Raw genomic sequence first — 18,704 nt, forward strand, 5'->3', positions numbered from 1 at the left:
CTCTTGAGTAAAAAGATACCACACCATTAGCCTCCCGGATTATAAAATTCCCCAAAATGTGCCTTTAAGTAAAATATATGCATCACAATGTGTCCTCTGAATAAAATTGCCTGCATTGCTGCACAAATGTAGAGAGACTGTTAACAATTTGAATCCCATCCTTGCTCGTAATTTGAAGTTCATGTTACTCAAACTTAAAAAGGTTGGAAAATCAAATAATATTGATGACCTAATATTAGGAAAGGTCATCAATGTCAGACAGGCGCACCCATACCGATTAGCTAATATTTCTATGAAATTTATTTTTTCCACTACTAAAGTAACAAAAGAAAATGGACATGTTTATTATGTCATAGTCATACTGACCTGGAAAATCATTTTAGCAGGTAATTTTTACTGTTCAATGAATGTTGTAAAAACATAACCCAAAAATCTACTTTACAGCATTTCAAATTTTTTCCCATTTTTCCAGTATATTCTATAATAAAATGAATGGTAAACTACAACTCGTCCCACAAAAACAATTCCTCATACAGCTATGTATAGCTCCCAACTATCATGGACTCAGCGGATCTGTCCCGATTTTAGTGCTCAATCTCACCGTTCCGGCACGTCAGGGCTTTTGTCACAGCTTCTAATACAGACAACTCTCTAATTTCTTCATTGCTCCATAGCTCCTCCTCCTGGGGGGCTGGGCTGCATCTCTCTGTATGAATTAAATTATGATATTTACTCAACTACTGTGATTGGGTCTCCCCTGGACTCAGACTCATGTTTCCATGTTCACAGGCTGCAACTCTGTCTACAGCCATGGCTGAAGGTGTTGGCACCTTTGAAATTGTTCCAGGAAATGAAGTATTTCTCCAAGAAAATTATTGCAATTACACATGTTTTGTTATACACATGTTTATTTCTTTTGGGCATATTGGAACAACACAAAAAAAATGAAAAAAAAAAAAAGCAAATTGGACATAATTTCACATAAAACCCCAAAAATGAGCTGGAGAAAATTGTTGGAACCCTCAACTTAATATTTGGTTGAACAAACTTTGGAATAAATAACTGCAATTAATTGCTTTCTATAACCATCAACAAGCTTCTTACACCTCTCAACTGGAATTCTGGACCATTCTTCTTTTGTAAACTGCTTCAGGTCTCTCATATTTGAAGAGTGCCTTCTCCCAACAGCAATTTTAAGATCTCTCCACAAGTGTTCCATGAGATTTAGATCTGAACTCATTGCTGGTCCCTTCAAAACTCTCTAGTGCTTTGTTTTGATCCATTTCAGGGTGCTTCTTGAAGTATGTTTGGGGTCATTGTCCTGCTGGAAAACCCATGATCTAGGATGCAAACCCAGCTTTTTGTCACTGGGTACTACATTGCGACCCAAACTCTTTTGGTAATGTTCAGATTTCATGATGACTTGAACACAGTCAAGGCACGAGTGCCAGAGGCATCAAAACAATCCCAAAACATCTTTGAACGTCCACCATATTTGACTGTAGTTACTGTGTTCTTTCCTTTGTAGGCCTCATCCTGTATTCGGTAAACAGTAGAATGATGTAAAGACGTCAAGGAGTAGGGGTGAAGGGGGTTTTGGAGCTGACCATGCTTGTGGTGCATAGAGTTCCATTGCAGTGGAATAGATGTTGGCGGGTGCCGTACCTGCTGTTGACTGCAGCTGACGAATTTGAAGAGTAGTGTAGTTTCCGCACAACTGCAGGTAAAATCAAATTATTTTTGAGATGATTAAAACATGCTTAAAACAAAACCTCAGAGCCTGATGCATTTCTGGCATACCAAGGCATCTTTTATCATATCCTATTAAGGGCATCCTAGTACGTCAAAAAATGTGTCAGGCTCTGACGTTTTGTTATAACCATGTTTAATCCTTTCAATAAAATGTTGATGTTACTTGGACGGTTGTGTGGGAAACTACCTTCCTCTTCTAATTCCTCAGTAAAATGATGTGCTTAACCAAAATGCTCTTTGTCTCATCTGTCCACAGGACACTTTCCCAGAAGGATTTCGGCTTACTCATGTACATTATGGCAAACTGCTGTCTAGCTTTTGTGGGTCTCTGTGCCAGCAGTGGAGTCTTCCTTGGTCTCCTGCCATAGCTTTTCATGTAATTAAAATGCTGACTGATAGTTTGCGCTGACAATGATGCACACTAAACCTGCAGGGCTGCTTAAAATTCTTTGGAACTTGATTGGAGCTGCTTATCCACCATCCGGATGATCCTGCATTTCAACCTTTCATTAATTTTTCTCTGCTGTCCACGTCCAAGGACATTAGCTATAGTTCCATGAGTTGTAAACTTCTTGATTATTACGAGTACATACAACATGGGCAAAGGAACATCAAAATCTCTGGAGATTGACTTGTAACCTTGAGATTGTTGCTATTTTTCAACAATTTTGGTTCTCATGTTCTTTGACAGTTCTCTTCTCCATGCTTAGTGTATAACTATGTATTACTATGTCCCTTGTATACTAGGGGTGAAGAAAGTCAGATTTTTTATTCCTATAAAACCACTAAAAATAATAAAAAAGCACTTACAAAAATGTCATTTTTCTTGTGAGTTCTCCCGGTATTTGAACCCACTACTTTCAACATTACAGGCAGGAGCTAAAGCAATGGAGCCACAGGCTCTGGTGATGTAACACAGACAATTTTGTGTACTTAATCTGTATTGCAGACACTGACTGCACAGGCTGATTGTACTGATACATTGTACACAGCAATGTATTTAAAACAATTTTGTTCCTTCTGAGCATTAAAGCTATTTTTTTTCTTCCAAAGTGGAGGAAATTCCCTTCCTCATCATGGTAGTCTGATTTGCACGTTGTAGTTACAGTTTACTTACAATGATTTGTTTCCTTTCTTCAGTAGGCAAAACATTATATGCAGTGTTTAACATCTTGGAAAATGATCTAAGTGGCTGCAAATACATAGAAGGCAACCTCACAATGAAAGTGTCTCGAAAAGGCACAACAATCAGCGCCCTTGAAGCAGACTGGCTAGAAATGACAACCTATTACTACAAGCAAGGATTTTCTTTAATTGATTCCTTTGTACACTGGGAAATGCTCAGAGGTAACATTTGAAATTTTCTTCATTACCCATGTAATTAAAATGTTTATTTAAGCATTCCAATGACCAGGATATCATTTACGTGGAACAGATTATTCAGTACACAATTTATAGATGGAGCGTTAAAACGTACATTTATTTTGTAGACATGCTCTATTTCTATATTGAGATACTATGCGATAAGTTTGGAACATTGAGACGATTGTGAGCATACTGTAGTTGTGCCATCAATTGCAAATGTCTTATAATATACGTTTACATAAGTTACAATTAGGCTAGGGTACCATGACCACATGTCCTCCATCTGAGAAAAAGGTCAAATTATGCTAATCAGACTCTGATCAGAGTTTTATCAGAGTGTGATCCTTGTGGGACAGGTTTTCTTGGATGTGGAAAATAAAAAAAAAAAGGTTTATTTTATCTAACAATGGAATATTACAATCAACAGTCTTGGAATATAGAACAGTTAAGAGGCAATTGATTTTACATGATTAATAACTACTCGTTACAAATAGAATCATAGAATCATAGAATCGTAGAGTTGGAAGGGACCTCCTGGGCCATCTGGTCCAACCCCCTGCTCAAAGCAGGATTCGCTAAATCATCCCAGTCAGATGTCTGTCCAGCCTCTGTTTGAAGACTTCCATTGAAGGAGAACTCACCACTTCTCGTGGGAGCCTGTTCCACTCATTGATCACTCTAACTGTCAAAAAGTTTTTTCTAATATCTAATCTGTGTCTCCTAACATGGATGAGGCTGGATTCACAGATGTGTAATAGACGGTCTGTGCTCAGGCCACAGCATCTGGCCTGACTGTGGCACTTCCTAACCTGAACTACCTGCTATATATCTATTAAGCAGTTAGTTCAGGCAAAAAGAGTCACGATCAGTCCAGGCACCGCAGCCCGAACATGGACTGAGCAACACAGATGTATGAATCCAACCTAAAGAAAATGAATTGCATTACTCAAGATTTCCCTCCTGTAAGGACGGTTTTGCAAAAAAATGAATTGCACTTTTTTGAGTTACTAAATATTTTCTGTCCCAAAACAAAAATAGGTTGAATGAATAGGTATAAAGACAAACATTCAATGTTTTGGACAAGCGGTGTGTGCCCTGAAAAATTGTGCCCCGCGTCCCCTCTTTGCTACATCACCTGGACTGCCAGCGCCATTACTGTGGGGACTTGGATCCCTCTCTGATTGCTGTCCTGTGGGGTGCTGAGGGTCTCTCCCCGGGCTATAAGGGCCCTTGTCTGCTGCTCGGAGCAGGACATTACCTCCCTGTGTGACTCTACGGGTCTGTGCTGCTCCTGGGACCCTGCAGCCACCACTTGATAATTTTACCCCATCTGTAACCTTGATTCAGGGGGCCCCGGGGTGCACTGTCCCTGATATCCGGTTGTGCCCTATTGCTATTAAAATGAGTCGTTCCAAGGGGTCTGGGGTGGCTGGAAAGCTGAAGGAATATGCCAGAATAGACCATGCTGAAGGCTCAAGATCTCTTAAAAATAATTCCCTCACAGGTTCAGCGTAAGAACCGCCCCTCTGAGGGTGGGGAGGACAGTGAGCAAGAGGAATTAACCCTTAAGCAGGTGTCTGAACAACTTATGCAGGCTCTCTTCTTAACCAGGACGTCTCAGTCTGGGAAGATAGAGGACGTGCACAGTGAGGTGGGACGCCTCCGACAAGCCATGCAAGCCATGAAGGGCCGCATTACGGAGGTGGAGACGCGGGTATCCCAGGTAGAAGACACCATCACACCCATGGAAGCCAAACTAACGAAAGTGGCAGGCTCTATGAACGCGTGGAAGCAAACAGCAGATGACTTGGAGAATAGAATGCGTCGGAATAATATCCGAATTATTGGTCTACCGGAGCGCTCAGAAGGACAACACCCGGAGCAATTCCTAGAAGATTGGCTAAAAACCACTTTGGGAGACGAATTCTCCCCAATCTTTGCAGTGGAAAGGGCTCACAGGGTCCGCACTAGGCCTCTTCCTCCTGGAGCCCCACCTAGACCTTTTCTGGCGCATCTCCTCAACTGCAGGGATAGAGACGTGACTGGTGCGGCAAAAGAGTCCTATCAAGTTCAACAAAGCCACTATCTCGATTTTCCCAGACCTCTCTATGGAACTCCAGAAACAATGGGCACAGTTTACGGAGGTCAAAAGACATCTACGGGAGAGGAATGTTATGTACTCGATGATTTACCTGGCCCGGCTCCGGGTGGTTCACGAGCGTTCTACTTTATTTTTTACAGATCTAGCGGAGGCGGCGGAGTGGCTACGGTCTCACAAAGGGTCTTGTTATGATTGAGTCACCGTAGGAGGCAAAAACAGAAATGCTAGCTAAGTCCAGAAAACCAGAGAAGTTGGCAGCTATCGGATTGCAGACCCCTGAACCTATCAACACAACTAGCAGCAGCCGTGGGGGGTTCCTACGATGCCCTAGACCCCTCGATCACAGCCGGAGAATTAAATAGGCCTAAAGAAAGAAAGGGGAAATCTAAACTGCCCCAGAGCAGACCCCAAAGCAATAGGCAGCCCCCAACATATAATGACGGTGAAGCAAGATGAAAATACTAACACAGACAGAAAGATAGACTGAGCAAAGAGGGGCCCAAGCTAACTAGATAGAAAAGGACAGGAAGGCTGCTGTCTGCAATCCGTGAAAAACCCTATTAAAATAAGAGCCAACAGACTGACATTGAAAAAGGCCCTGAAGACGCTAGGCTTCAAAAAAGCTATGTCAGTACTCAGGAATATACTGAAGACAGAGCTACAGGCAAAAGGAGATTCAGCTCACCCCAGCAGGGAATGGCAGAATACTGAAAAGCAAGGAAAACAAAAAACAAAACAAAAAAGCTAAAAGGCAAAACAGAAAACTTAGCTTTAGAGGAGCAGGAATCAGACTGGTGTCCTAGAAGTCCACAGAGAAATCACCCGCAGGGCAGAAGGGCGTCGGCAGCCTTATATCCAGTCCGTGACTCCACTCAGCCAGTCATCCTCATTAGACTCAGGTGCCTGATAATCAGGCTCATTACCTTCCTTTACCAGAATAGGGAGTTCACCAGACCCCAGTGACGAAGGGGAAAATGAACTCACAACAGGGTCTGCTGCAAAGGAATCCTAACGTAGCTATGGCTAGTTGATTTTTTTTTTATTAATCAGCTGATTGGAGCTCTACTCGAAAGTGTCCAAGTTACCAACAATACCGGACATTGGGCTCAGTGATGGTATCCCCTTTTTTGCTTTGTGATGGGAGTACAGGACTCTGCTCCCACGTTGTTTGTTGTTTATTCACTTTGTTTTTTTTCCGTAGTGGTTTTTTGCATTTTTTAGGTAGTAACCGCAGCCGACAACAGCTTCAGTCTCTAGGTGATGTCTCTAAATTTTGCCCAGGTAATATTATGCACCATATTCAGCGGAGTAAACATGGGGTCAGAGTTGAAATGCATGACATGGAATGTGAGGGGTATAAAAACTCCTCGAAAAAAGATCAAGGTTTTCTCACATGTCAGACATTATCGCCCTCACATTGTGGCCTTGGTGGAGACGCACCTGACTAGAGATACAGTGCGGTGCGTACAGAAGCCTTGGATACAATGGTCTGTCCATACATTCCACACCAGCTACTCGAGAGGGGTCTCACTGTTGGTACATAAAGATGTCAGATGGGAAGCTAGGGAGACTCGGAGGGACCCTGAAGGTCGTTTTATTTTTGTCCATGCATTGATAAACACCAGGAAATATGTGGTCTTATGTATTTATAATCCCCCCGGCTCGTATATCCATTCTGCAGAAGGTAATGGGTTTTGCCCTTAATTACCCAGACGCTGATGTTATTTGTATGTGTCACGCTCGCGCCTTGGCTGAATGGCGCGAGCCGGGGGTTGTGGCCCCACTGTGCCACAGACCAGACTACCCTGGAAGGGGCGTGACTGCGACAGCTACCTTGGTCTTCACTGGAGCCTCTGATGGTGAGGTCAGGCTTGTGCGGCAGATAGCTGTCGGGTGCCACTCCAGGGTGGTGTCTGGCTGTGGCTGCTGATCCCACTTGGAGACAAGTCACTTGGACAGATGTGACTGACAGGCAGACTGAGACACAGGGCAAGAAGGTACGACAGATACAGGGCAAGCAGGCATGGCTTGGAGACACTGGGCTAACAGGCACGGCTTGAGACACAGGACAGGCGGGCACGGTTTGAGACGCAGGACAGGCGGGCACGGCTTGAGACGCAGGACAGGCAGGCACGGCTTGAGACGCAGGACAGGCGGGCACGGCTTGAGATGCAGGACAGGCGGGCACGGCTTGAGACACAGGACAGGCGGGCACGGCTTGAGAAGGAACAGGTAGGGACCTGTTCACACAGCAGGTGCAGGTATGGATATAGGCAGGAGGGAGTGGTATATGAGAGAACAGGTTTGGACCTGTTCACACAGGAGGTGCAGGTATGGATATAGGCAGGAAGGAGTGGTATATGAGAGAACAGGTTTGGACCTGTTCACACAGGAGGTGCAGGTAGGCAGAGCCGCAGGAGTGCGGAGCAGGCAGAGCTGCAGGAGTGCGGAGCAGGCAGAGCCGCAGAAGTGCAGAGCAGGCAGAGCCGCCGGAGTGCGGAGCAGGCAGAGCCGCAGGAGTGCGGAGCAGGCAGAGCCGCAGGAGTGCGGAGCAGGCAGAGCCGCAGGAGTGCGGACAGAGCGGCTAGGGGGCCGTGCAGACAGAGCGGCGAGGGTGCAGATGCACAGATAAAGCTGCGAGGGTGCAGATGCACAGATAAAGCTGCGAGGGTGCAGATGCACAGATAAAGCTGCGAAGGTGCAGATGCACAGATAAAGCTGCGAAGATGCAGATGCACAGATAAAGCTGTGAGGGTGCAGATGCACAGATAAAGCTGCGAGGGTGCAGATGCACAGATAAAGCTGCGAAGGTGCAGATGCACAGATAAAGCTGCGAAGGTGCAGATGCACAGACAGGGGGGACACAAGGAAAGACACGGCAGAGAAGGAACCACAAACAAGGAGACTGACAGACAGAGGTAAGACTGAGTTCAGACAGAGACACCGGGACAAAGACACAAGGACCAGGATATACTACCTCCTGGCAAGCGGACAGAGAACAGACAAGGCACTGGGAACAAGACTCAAGGGCCAGGATATTCAGCCTCCTGGCAGGCAGACAAGGTACAAAGCAAGACTAGAGTAATCCTCCAGAGAAGGAGACACACAGAACAGGGCCTGGCTTCCTCAGCAGCAAGATACTGAGTATAGACATTGCACAGGCAATGTTTCAGTGGGAGTGGCGAAACTAAATAGTCAAGGGCTCCAGGTGATTGGTCAGGGACAGAATACACAGGTGCACCCTGACTGCATAAGAACCAGAGAGTTCAGGCGCCGCCCCCCTATACACACAGTCTGGAAACATGGAGAGCAGAGGCACAGAGCTGGCAACAGACAGAAATCACAGCATGGCTTGAAGCAGAAAGTAAGTTGGTGTGCGGGGGATGGGAGGCCATGCAGTGATGCCAGCAAGGTTGTTACAGTACCCCCCCTTTACGGCCCCTCTTCCTGAAGCCTGCCAGAATGACCTGAAGAAGGAGTAAGGGGCCACACACAGTCCAGGTTGACACAACATCCTTCAGGTAGGGTGGAGTATGTGTGCCATCAGGAGTCCCAGATTGCCCGGTTTCTTGGTGCCTAAGGGAGTCAGTTTCCAACACAGAGGGTACAAAGACTTCTTCCTCCTGATTAGCAGAGGGCAGGGACCTGGAAGCTTCAGACTTGACCCCTACATCAGCCGGCCAGCTGGAAATAGAAGAGACCTTCACAGAGTCCAACTTCAGCCTGAAATCCCAAGAAAATGGGACCTCCTCCTTAGGATCAGGAGGAAGCATCTCTGCCCAGGTATCTTCACCAAGTAGCTAAATGGAAGCTGGAGGCATACATACAGGGAGCCACTTCAGCCTGTTACCCTGAAAAACTGGTCCTCCCCTTCCAGGTTGGTGAGAAATGGAGATACGTGGGTCACTGTTCCAACCTCTTCACCCACCTGCCAAATGGAAGCTGGAGGCATACATACAGGATCCATCTTCTGCCCATGGCCTAAAGAAAAATTTTCAAGCGACAGGGATGCTTCTGGGAACTGGTCACAGGAGGTGTGTGGAGAGGGCGCCACTGCTTCCTTTTCTTCAGTGACATCAGCACACCATGACCCAATAGCCAGCAGAACAGATGGGGAAGGTAACACTGTAGCCTGACCTTGTAACATTGGAACTAGATACCTTTGGTGACTAGGTAGCTCCAAGTGTGGCACCACGCTGGGTCTTCGGACCGGAACGGGCAGTAGATTATCCGGCTCAGAAGGACCGATGGGCAAACTGGTAATCAAGTGAAAAAGGAACTTCTCCAAATATAATGCTCCGATTTGGAGCTGTAGTTGTCCCTTCAACACTCGACTGTTCATAAGTAGGGCACGACCATCACCAAACACCGTCACCGGATTCTGGAGCTGTGGAACAGGAACTCTACACAGACTCCGTCTGGCTTGCAGCTTTAACACATCTGCAGGGCCGAAGCTCCCACAAGGCACACGAACAGTCACCGATCTTAGTGAGGAGGAGGGACTCTTACCAAGGGCAGCCTCTCCCACTGACCCAAGGTTTTGGAGCTTGCGCTCCTTCGGACAGAAGCCATCCGAGTGTTCCACACAACCGCAGCAATACTGTATGCCCATCTTACGATTGGTTTCAGGCTGCTGCTTTGCCAGCCCACTCTTAACAGTCTTCTTGGGTTCAACTCGAGTAGCTGCTTTAACAGGTGGAGGAACTAGAGGGTTTCGGACGGTGGTCGCGGTCTGACGAGGCAGTTTCTTCACTGGTTTCGCCCGTCTGGCGCGCCTCTCAGATCTGGAAAGGGAAGACTTGGCAGACGTAGCTGGACTAGGTACTTCGAAGGCTTTATGGAAGGCCTCTAGGTCCGTGATGATAGGATCCCCTACTTCCCAGAGGGGACAGATCCACATCAAAGCTTCTCCTGCTAAGTAGGACATTATATATCCCACTTTGACCCAATCAGAGGGGAAACAGGCTGAATTCCACTCAATGTACCTCAGGCACTGCTCCAGGAACCCTTGGCACTCCTTAGGATCTCCATAGAACCTTGGAGGATCTTCAGGGTCAAGCCTCTCATAAGCCAGGAGCTGGTTGTAGATGGCATTGGAGACAATGATGGGTTCAGAAGTCTCAACAATCGGAACCACACAGGGCGGAGCAAATTCTTCCAGATGCTCATACTGGCAGAGAGAAAGTCGCTCATGCTCTGCAAGCTGAAGGACATGGGACTCAGCGGGGACCATGACCTGTGCAAACTGTCACGCTCGCGCCTTGGCTGAATGGCGCGAGCCGGGGGTTGTGGCCCCACTGTGCCACAGACCAGACTACCCTGGAAGGGGCGTGACTGCGACAGCTACCTTGGTCTTCACTGGAGCCTCTGATGGTGAGGTCAGGCTTGTGCGGCAGATAGCTGTCGGGTGCCACTCCAGGGTGGTGTCTGGCTGTGGCTGCTGATCCCACTTGGAGACAAGTCACTTGGACAGATGTGACTGACAGGCAGACTGAGACACAGGGCAAGAAGGTACGACAGATACAGGGCAAGCAGGCGTGGCTTGGAGACACTGGGCTAACAGGCACGGCTTGAGACACAGGACAGGCGGGCACGGCTTGAGACGCAGGACAGGCGGGCACGGCTTGAGACGCAGGACAGGCAGGCACGGCTTGAGACGCAGGACAGGCGGGCACGGCTTGAGACGCAGGACAGGCGGGCATGGCTTGAGACACAGGACAGGCGGGCACGGCTTGAGACACAGGACAGGCGGGCACGGCTTGAGAAGGAACAGGTAGGGACCTGTTCACACAGCAGGTGCAGGTATGGATGCAGGCAGGCAGGAGTGGTATATGAGAGGACAGGTAGGGACCTGTTCACATAGGAGATGCAGGTATGGATATAGGCAGGAATGAGTGGTATATGAGAGAACAGGTTTGGACCTGTTCACACAGGAGGTGCAGGTATGGATATAGGCAGGAAGGAGTGGTATATGAGAGAACAGGTTTGGACCTGTTCACACAGGAGGTGCAGGTAGGCAGAGCCGCAGGAGTGCGGAGCAGGCAGAGCCGCAGGAGTGCGGAGCAGGCAGAGCCGCAGAAGTGCGGAGCAGGCCGAGCCGCAGGAGTGCGGAGCAGGCAGAGCCGCAGGAGTGCGGACAGAGTGGCTAGGGGGCCGTGCAGACAGAGCGGTGAGGGTGCAGATGCACAGATAAAGCTGCGAGGGTGCAGATGCACAAATAAAGCTGCGAAGGTGCAGATGCACAGATAAAGCTGCGAAGGTGCAGATGCACAGATAAAGCTGCGTGGGTGCAGATGCACAGATAAAGCTGCGAGGGTGCAGATGCACAGATAAAGCTGCGAGGGTGCAGATGCACAAATAAAGCTGCGAAGGTGCAGATGCACAGATAAAGCTGCGAAGGTGCAGATGCACAGATAAAGCTGCGTGGGTGCAGATGCACAGATAAAGCTGCGAGGGTGCAGATGCACAGATAAAGCTGCGAAGGTGCAGATGCACAGATAAAGCTGCGAAGGTGCAGATGCACAGATAGGGGGGACACAAGGAAAGACACGGCAGAGAAGGAACCACAAAGAAGGAGACTGACAGACAGAGGTAAGACTGAGTTCAGACAGAGACACCGGGACAAAGACACAAGGACCAGGATATACTGCCTCCTGGCAAGCGGACAGAGAACAGACAAGGCACTGGGAACAAGACTCAAGGGCCAGGATATTCAGCCTCCTGGCAGGCAGACAAGGTACAAAGCAAGACTAGAGTAATCCTCCAGAGAAGGAGACACACAGAACAGGGCCTGGCTTCCTCAGCAGCAAGATACTAACTGAGTATAGACATTGCACAGGCAATGTTTCAGTGGGAGAGGCGAAACTAAATAGTCAAGGGCTCCAGGTGATTGGTCAGGGACAGAATACACAGGTGCACCCTGACTGCATAAGAACCAGAGAGTTCAGGCGCTGCCCCCCTATACACACAGTCTGGAAACATGGAGAGCAGAGGCACAGAGCTGGCAACAGACAGAAATCACAGCATGGCTTGAAGCAGAAAGTAAGTTGGTGTGCGGGGGATGGGAGGCCATGCAGTGATGCCAGAAAGGTTGTTACAGTATGGGAGACTTTAACATGGTCATGGACAACTGCCTTGATAACCTGAGGTTGGATGATGGAGTGACTGGGGGATCCTCTCCACCGACTACAACCCCGTTGTCATTATTTATGGGGGGGTGGCGGGTGGTTGGATTTGTGGAGGGTGCGTCATCCTGAGTTACCTGCCACTCATCCACTAAACTCTCTCTATCACGCATAGACTACATATTTGGTTCTAGCGGTCTAGCAATGTGGGTGACTGATATAGAGCATGGTAGTAGGGGGATTTCAGACCATAATCCTGTCATCCTTAAACTCAAATATGGGCAAGTAAACAATAGGATAGCTTGGAAGTTGAATCCTTTCTGGTTAAAATTGATGGGACCTCCTGACAGAACGATTGATCAGTTGCATTGCTCCATCGTGTCCCACCCGGAACCTCAGGATATTAATTTATTTTGGGATGCCCTTAAGGCATACCTGAGGGGTTGTTTGTCCTCCACGATCTCTTATATTAAGCGGGTAACCTCAGGAAAGGATGATGAAGTGGAGCAACGACTTAAAGACTCAGAGGCTACATATACAGTATATCCAACCAAACCAGTGGGAACAGGATTGAGTGGTTGGCTGCCCACAGGTTATATACTCAGCATGTGGACACTAAATCTAAGCGTAAACTATTCTTTACCGGTCAATCCTATTTCGAGTTGGGGAACCAGACGGGAAAATTTTTGGCCTATCTGGTGCGCTAACATAACACCCAAACACAATATTACAGATTCGTAGGGCGGATGCTATATTGGTGTCTTCGACTGAGGAGATTCTTGGCTGTTTTCAGGATTACTATAGGTCACTATATGAATCTAAAAGTGACTTTGACACTTTGGGGTGTTAAGACTATTTGTCAGATGCATCATTCCCCACATTAGATCCTGAGCAGCGAGCCCTTATGGACGCTGTGTTCACCGCAGAGGAGATAGAAAATGCTATGACAGACATGGCTTCTGGGAAGGCCCCTGGACCTGATGGGTTTCCTATTAAATTATATAGGAAGTACTGGGATATATTGACGCCACTTTTGGTGAAGGTATTTCGGGGAATTTGGGAGGGGAATTCTATGCCCGAGTCCTTTTATGAGGCTAACATCATAGTGCTTCGGAAGGAGGGGAAGGACCTTTTGCAATGTGGATCCTATCGCCCCATTTCGTTAGCAAATGTGGACTATAACATTTTTACCAAGATCCTAGCTACCAGACTGAATTCAATTATATTGAACCTTTTACATCCTGATCAAATGGGCTTTATGCCTGGTAAAAGTGCTTCCATTAACATCAGAAGAGTCCAGTCAATAGTTCAATATAGCTCCCTAATGCCAGACAACAAATGGGCACTGGCATCGTTAGATGCTGCCAAGGTTTTTGACTCTCTTGAATGGCCTTTCCTCTCCGCATGTTTGCAAAGGTATGGCTTTGGCAATAAATTTATAACATGGATCAAAATATTATATATAAAACCCAAGGCCCGTATTATACTAAATAACTCTATATCTGTCAGGAACACCGCACTACACTCGCTCACTGAGCCAGTGCGCGTGTCCTGAGTACAGAAACAGTGCTAAAAGATACCTGTGGAGCAGGGCAGCAGAAGTGACAATGCGTGCTTCAAACTATCGGTGTCAGGATCCTGTCAGCGCCGGAAAGTAAAGATGCACAGGACCTGAGGACACTGAAGTTAGCAAGCTGGCACAGGACCTACGGTCATGTGACTGCAAGGGGGCGGGGCTTAGCGTCCTGCTTTCAGAGATGACAGGACACCATACTACAACTCAGAGTCAGGCAAAACGGAGGTCACACACAGTACGGGCAAACGAGGCACAGGAGGGACAAACAGACGGGTGGTCAGACAAAGCCAAAGGTCATACACAAGAGGGCGACGTGGTACCAAGGGGACGAGCAGAGAGAAGTCACGTCACAAGCAGAGAGTCATACACGAGAGGTAGCGCAGTACAAGAGGGACAGGCAGAACTCGAAACAGGGACAGAACCATATCAAAACCAAACAAGCAAGCAAGATATCAGGCACAAGGCACACGTACGCACAAGGTCAACTAACTCAGCCGAGGGCAGGATAACTGACACCGGACCTAGGTCCAGTGAGCATTAAATAACCGCCCTCTGCCAGAGAGAGTCGGAACAATTAACCCCCAGTCTGATCAGGATGGGCCAAAGCGAAACCCCGTCCTGGATCATGACAGTACCTTCCTCTCAATGGGGGGCCACCGGACCCCCAGGTCTCTCAGGGTACTTGGCGTGAAAGGCCCGGACCAACCGATCCGCATGGAGGAACCCACGACCGTTCTTCTGGACCGTAGCCTTTCCAATGTACCAGATATTGAAGAGCACTACGGACCAACCTGGAGTCGACAATTCGTTCCACCTCGTACTCCGACTGCCCGTCTACCAAAACCGGTGGTGGGGAAGCTGATGATCCCTCCCCACCGGACCTCACAGGTTTCAAAAGGGCCCTATGGAAAACATTTAGGATCCGCAGAAATGGCGGGAGACACAACCGAAAAGCCACCGGGTTAACTGCTTCGGTAATTTCATAGGGACCTATAAACTTGGGTCCAAGCTCTGCAGAGGGGACCTTGAGCCTTATATTCTTGGTGGACAACCATACCTTATCCCCAATCTGAAACACCGGTCACGCGGATCGATTTTTGTCCGCAAAAATTTAAATTTGTCCTGGGCCTTCGTAATGTTACTCTGGACCTCCCGCCATACCTCCCCCAACCACTGGATTGTCTCATCCGCCCCAGGACACCCAGAATTCAAATGTGAAAATTCTCCAAAATGAGGATGAAACCCATAATTGCACAAAAAGGGAGATGTACCCGTAGACTGGTTAATGCGGTTGTTAAATGCAAACTCGGCCAACGGTAACACAGAACACCAATCATCCTGTCGGGCTGATGTCAAGCAACGCAGAATTTGCTCCAGAGACTGATTGGTCCGTTCGGTCTGCCCATTAGTCTCAGGATGATAAGCGGATGAAAAGGACAGACCAATACCCAACCTCTTACAAAAAGCCCTCCAAAATCTGGAAACAAATTGCACTCCTCTATCAGACACCACATTCAAGGGTACCCCATGCAACCGCACCACATGCTCAACGAACAATCTGGACAATGTTTCTGCATTAGGTAGAGCTGCCAAAGGTACAAAATGTGCCTGCTTACTAAACCTGTCCACCACAACGCAAACAATGCTATTACCCTTGGAGGGGGGAAGGTTGGTGATGAAATTCATGGACAAATGAGTCCATGGTCTCTCAGGAATTGGCAGTGGTACCAATTCCCCGGCCGGCCAGTTATGGGGGGTTTTTGCACGGGCACAAACATCACAAGCAGACACATATTCCCCAACATCAGAGGCTAAAGCAGACCACCAGAATACTCTAGCAATGGCCTTGCGGGTAGCCAAGATCCCTGGATGTCCACCCAGAACTGAGTCATGGAACTCCCGGAGGACCTTGAGGCGAAACTGAGCTGGCATGAAAAGTTTATCCACCGGCTTAGTCGGAGGTGCAAGAGACTGAGCTTCCCGAATCTCCCGTTCCAACATATTAGAAATATCTGCCACCACCACACCAGGCTGAAGAATGGAGGATGGAGGTTCCGGGGGGGACACCAGATCTAGACTACGTGACAAGGCATCCGCTCTGACATTTTTAGATCCTGGCCGAAAAGTGATCGAGAAGTTGAAACGGGAAAAAAAAGTGACCATCTAGCCTGTCTGGGAGTCAACCTTTTGGCTGACTCAATGTAAGCTAGGTTTTTGTGGTCCGTAATTACGGTTATAGGATGAACAGCCCCCTCCAAAAAATGCCTCCATTCTTCAAAGGCCAACTATACGGCCAGAAGTTCTCGATTTCCCACATCATAGTTTCTCTCCGCAGGGGAGAACTTCTTCGAGAAAAAGGTTCAAGGTCTCAGATTGGTCAAAGTGGCGGGTCCCTGGGACAATACCGCTCCCACCCCCACCTCTGAGGCGTCTACCTCAACAATAAATGGTTCAGACGGGTCCGGTTGAATAAGAACCGGGGCAGACATGAAACATTTTTTTAAAAACTGAAACGCTGCTACCGCTGCGGTTGACCAATTCTTGATATTGGCCCCCTTTTGAGTTATGTCTGTGAGGGGTTTAACCACCTGTGAGAACCCCCTTATAATTTTACGGTAGTAATTGGCGAATCCTAGGAAACGCTGCAGAGCCTTCAAATCACAAGGTTGAACCCACTCGACAATGGCCTGCACCTTATTAGGATCCATGCGATACCCTTCAGCAGACACAATAAACCCCAGAAAAGACAGTTCTTGGACGAAAAATAAGCATTTTTCTAATTTAGCAAAGAGACAGTTCTCCCGGAGCCTTTGGAGAACTGCCCGAACATGACCAATGTGAGCCTGTTTATCAGGAGAGTAGATCAATATGTCATCCAAATATACCACCATAAAACGTCCAATGAAATCAGAGAACACGTGATTAAGGAAATTTTGGAAAACCGCTGAAGCATTGGTCAAGCCGAAAGGCATGACCAAATTTTCAAACAACCCTTCAGTAGTGAGAAAAGCGGTTTTCCACTCGTCTCCGTCCCGGACTCGGATAAGGTTATACGCTCCCCGTAGATCTAACTTTGAAAACCACTTAGCTCCGGGAAACTGGTTGTATAAATCAGGAATAAGTGGAAGGGGATACGTATTCCTCACAGTTATCTTATTTAACTCACGAAAATCGAGGCATGGGCGTAAACCACCGTCTTTTTTCTTTACAAAAAAGAACCCCACCGCCACGGGAGAAACAGAAGGACGAATGTGTCCCTCACAGAGACTCTTGGAAATATATTCTTTCATCGCGGCCCTTTCTGGACCCGAAAGGTTATACAAGCGGGCTTTGGGCAATTTAGCACCTGGAACCAGGTCAACGGCACAATCAAATGGGCGGTGTGGTGGTAAAACCTCAGCCTCTTTTTCGGAGAAAACATCCGTATAGTCTTTCATGTAATCCGGAATACCTTCTAGACCCACGGACCACACAGACACCGTAGCAAGACATTTTTCAGAACAATAGGGACCCCATTTAACAATGTCCCAAGACTCCCAGTTAATCACAGGATTATGCAATTGTAGCCAGGGGAACCCCAACACCAGTCCCGCAGGCAGGTTGTCCATCACAAAACATGAAATGTGTTCCTGGTGTAAGGAACTCACTTTAAGGAGAAACTCTTCAGTACGAAACATAACGTTATTCTTAACCAGTGGTGTTTTGTCAATGGCAACAATGTGAATAGGAGTCTCCAACCTAACTGCCCCTAACTTACACCTGGCCACCGAGTTAGAGTCAATAAAGTTCATGTCATGATCTCAGTGCGGGTTTGACTCACACACGTGGGGTTAATGTCTGGAACCAGTGCTGATGACTGGCATTTCTGGGGTTAAAGGTTGTGATCCCGGTGCAGGCTTACCTGCACACCTGGGGCTATGATTGTGGCCTCTCCCTGGTTCTGGGAGAGGCTTCTTATAGCCTCAGGATGCTCCCATCCCTGTCAGTTATACTCTTGCCCTTGGCATAGTGTGGTAACCCCTGAGTGTGTTTTTGCTGTGTTCTGGTTGCTTGATAATCTGTGTATGACTCGGTCTGTTCTCTGGATATTGCTTTGGATTCTGCTTGGTAGCTTCTGTGTTTGGTTTTGACTGCTGCTTGGCCCTGACTATCCGCTCTGCCTCATCCTTGGTACGTTATGGCTATCTCTGTGTATGAACCCTGTTTTGCCTGACTTTGAGTAATTCTGTATAGTGTCTTTCCATCTCACTAAGCAGGACGCTAAGCCCTGCCCCCATGCAGTCACATGACCGTAGGTCCCGTGTCTGCTTGCTAAACTTCAGCATCCACAGGTCCTGTGCATCGGTACTTTCTGGCTGTACCTGACCCCAGTACCCCTACAGTGCGGGTGAGTCCCTGCTCAGCGGAGGCTGCATGTCGGCGCTGACAGGATCCTGACACTCAGGACACGCGCACTGGTTCAGTGAGCAAGTACAGTGTGGTGTTCCTGACAGTTCAATGATGATCCGCAATCCACGGATGTAGAGACACTCCCACAACAAAGTTCCACTTGCAACAACATTTTCCCAAGCGCCGTTGTCCCCTTTCGTTCCCTTTGAGGTCGATGGTTCCCATCTCCATGGTTTCCAATGTAGGACAGGCTCCCCTACTTTGGGAGAATAACGGTGTCTCAATTTGCATCACTCCCCTCGCCCGTAGCCTGCGATCCATTCGGACGGCCTGTGTCATAGCCTCCTCCAAGGAATCAGGCGAAGGGTGGAGAGCCAAGGCGTCTTTCAGATGTTCA

At 47.9% G+C, this 18,704-nt stretch overlaps 1 protein-coding gene across 4 annotated transcripts in view; it reads left to right on the forward strand.

The window, feature by feature from the left end:
* The window catches only part of RFTN2 (raftlin family member 2), a 208,054-nt gene that overhangs the window by 136,125 nt on the left and 53,225 nt on the right, over positions 1-18,704 (forward strand). For 3 of the 4 annotated variants that reach the window (XM_073546706.1, XM_073546709.1, XM_073546708.1), the window contains one exon: positions 2,893-3,099. In XM_073546706.1, the coding sequence (XP_073402807.1) occupies positions 2,893-3,099 (207 nt within the window). The remainder of the gene's footprint in view (positions 1-2,892; positions 3,100-18,704) is intronic. The other variant, XM_073546707.1, reaches the window with a different exon arrangement.

The sequence above is a fragment of the Dendrobates tinctorius genome, unplaced genomic scaffold (assembly GCF_039654945.1).
Source record: "Dendrobates tinctorius isolate UK_male_01 unplaced genomic scaffold, ASM3965494v1 ptg000150l, whole genome shotgun sequence".
NCBI classification, from domain to species: Eukaryota; Metazoa; Chordata; class Amphibia; order Anura; family Dendrobatidae; genus Dendrobates; species Dendrobates tinctorius.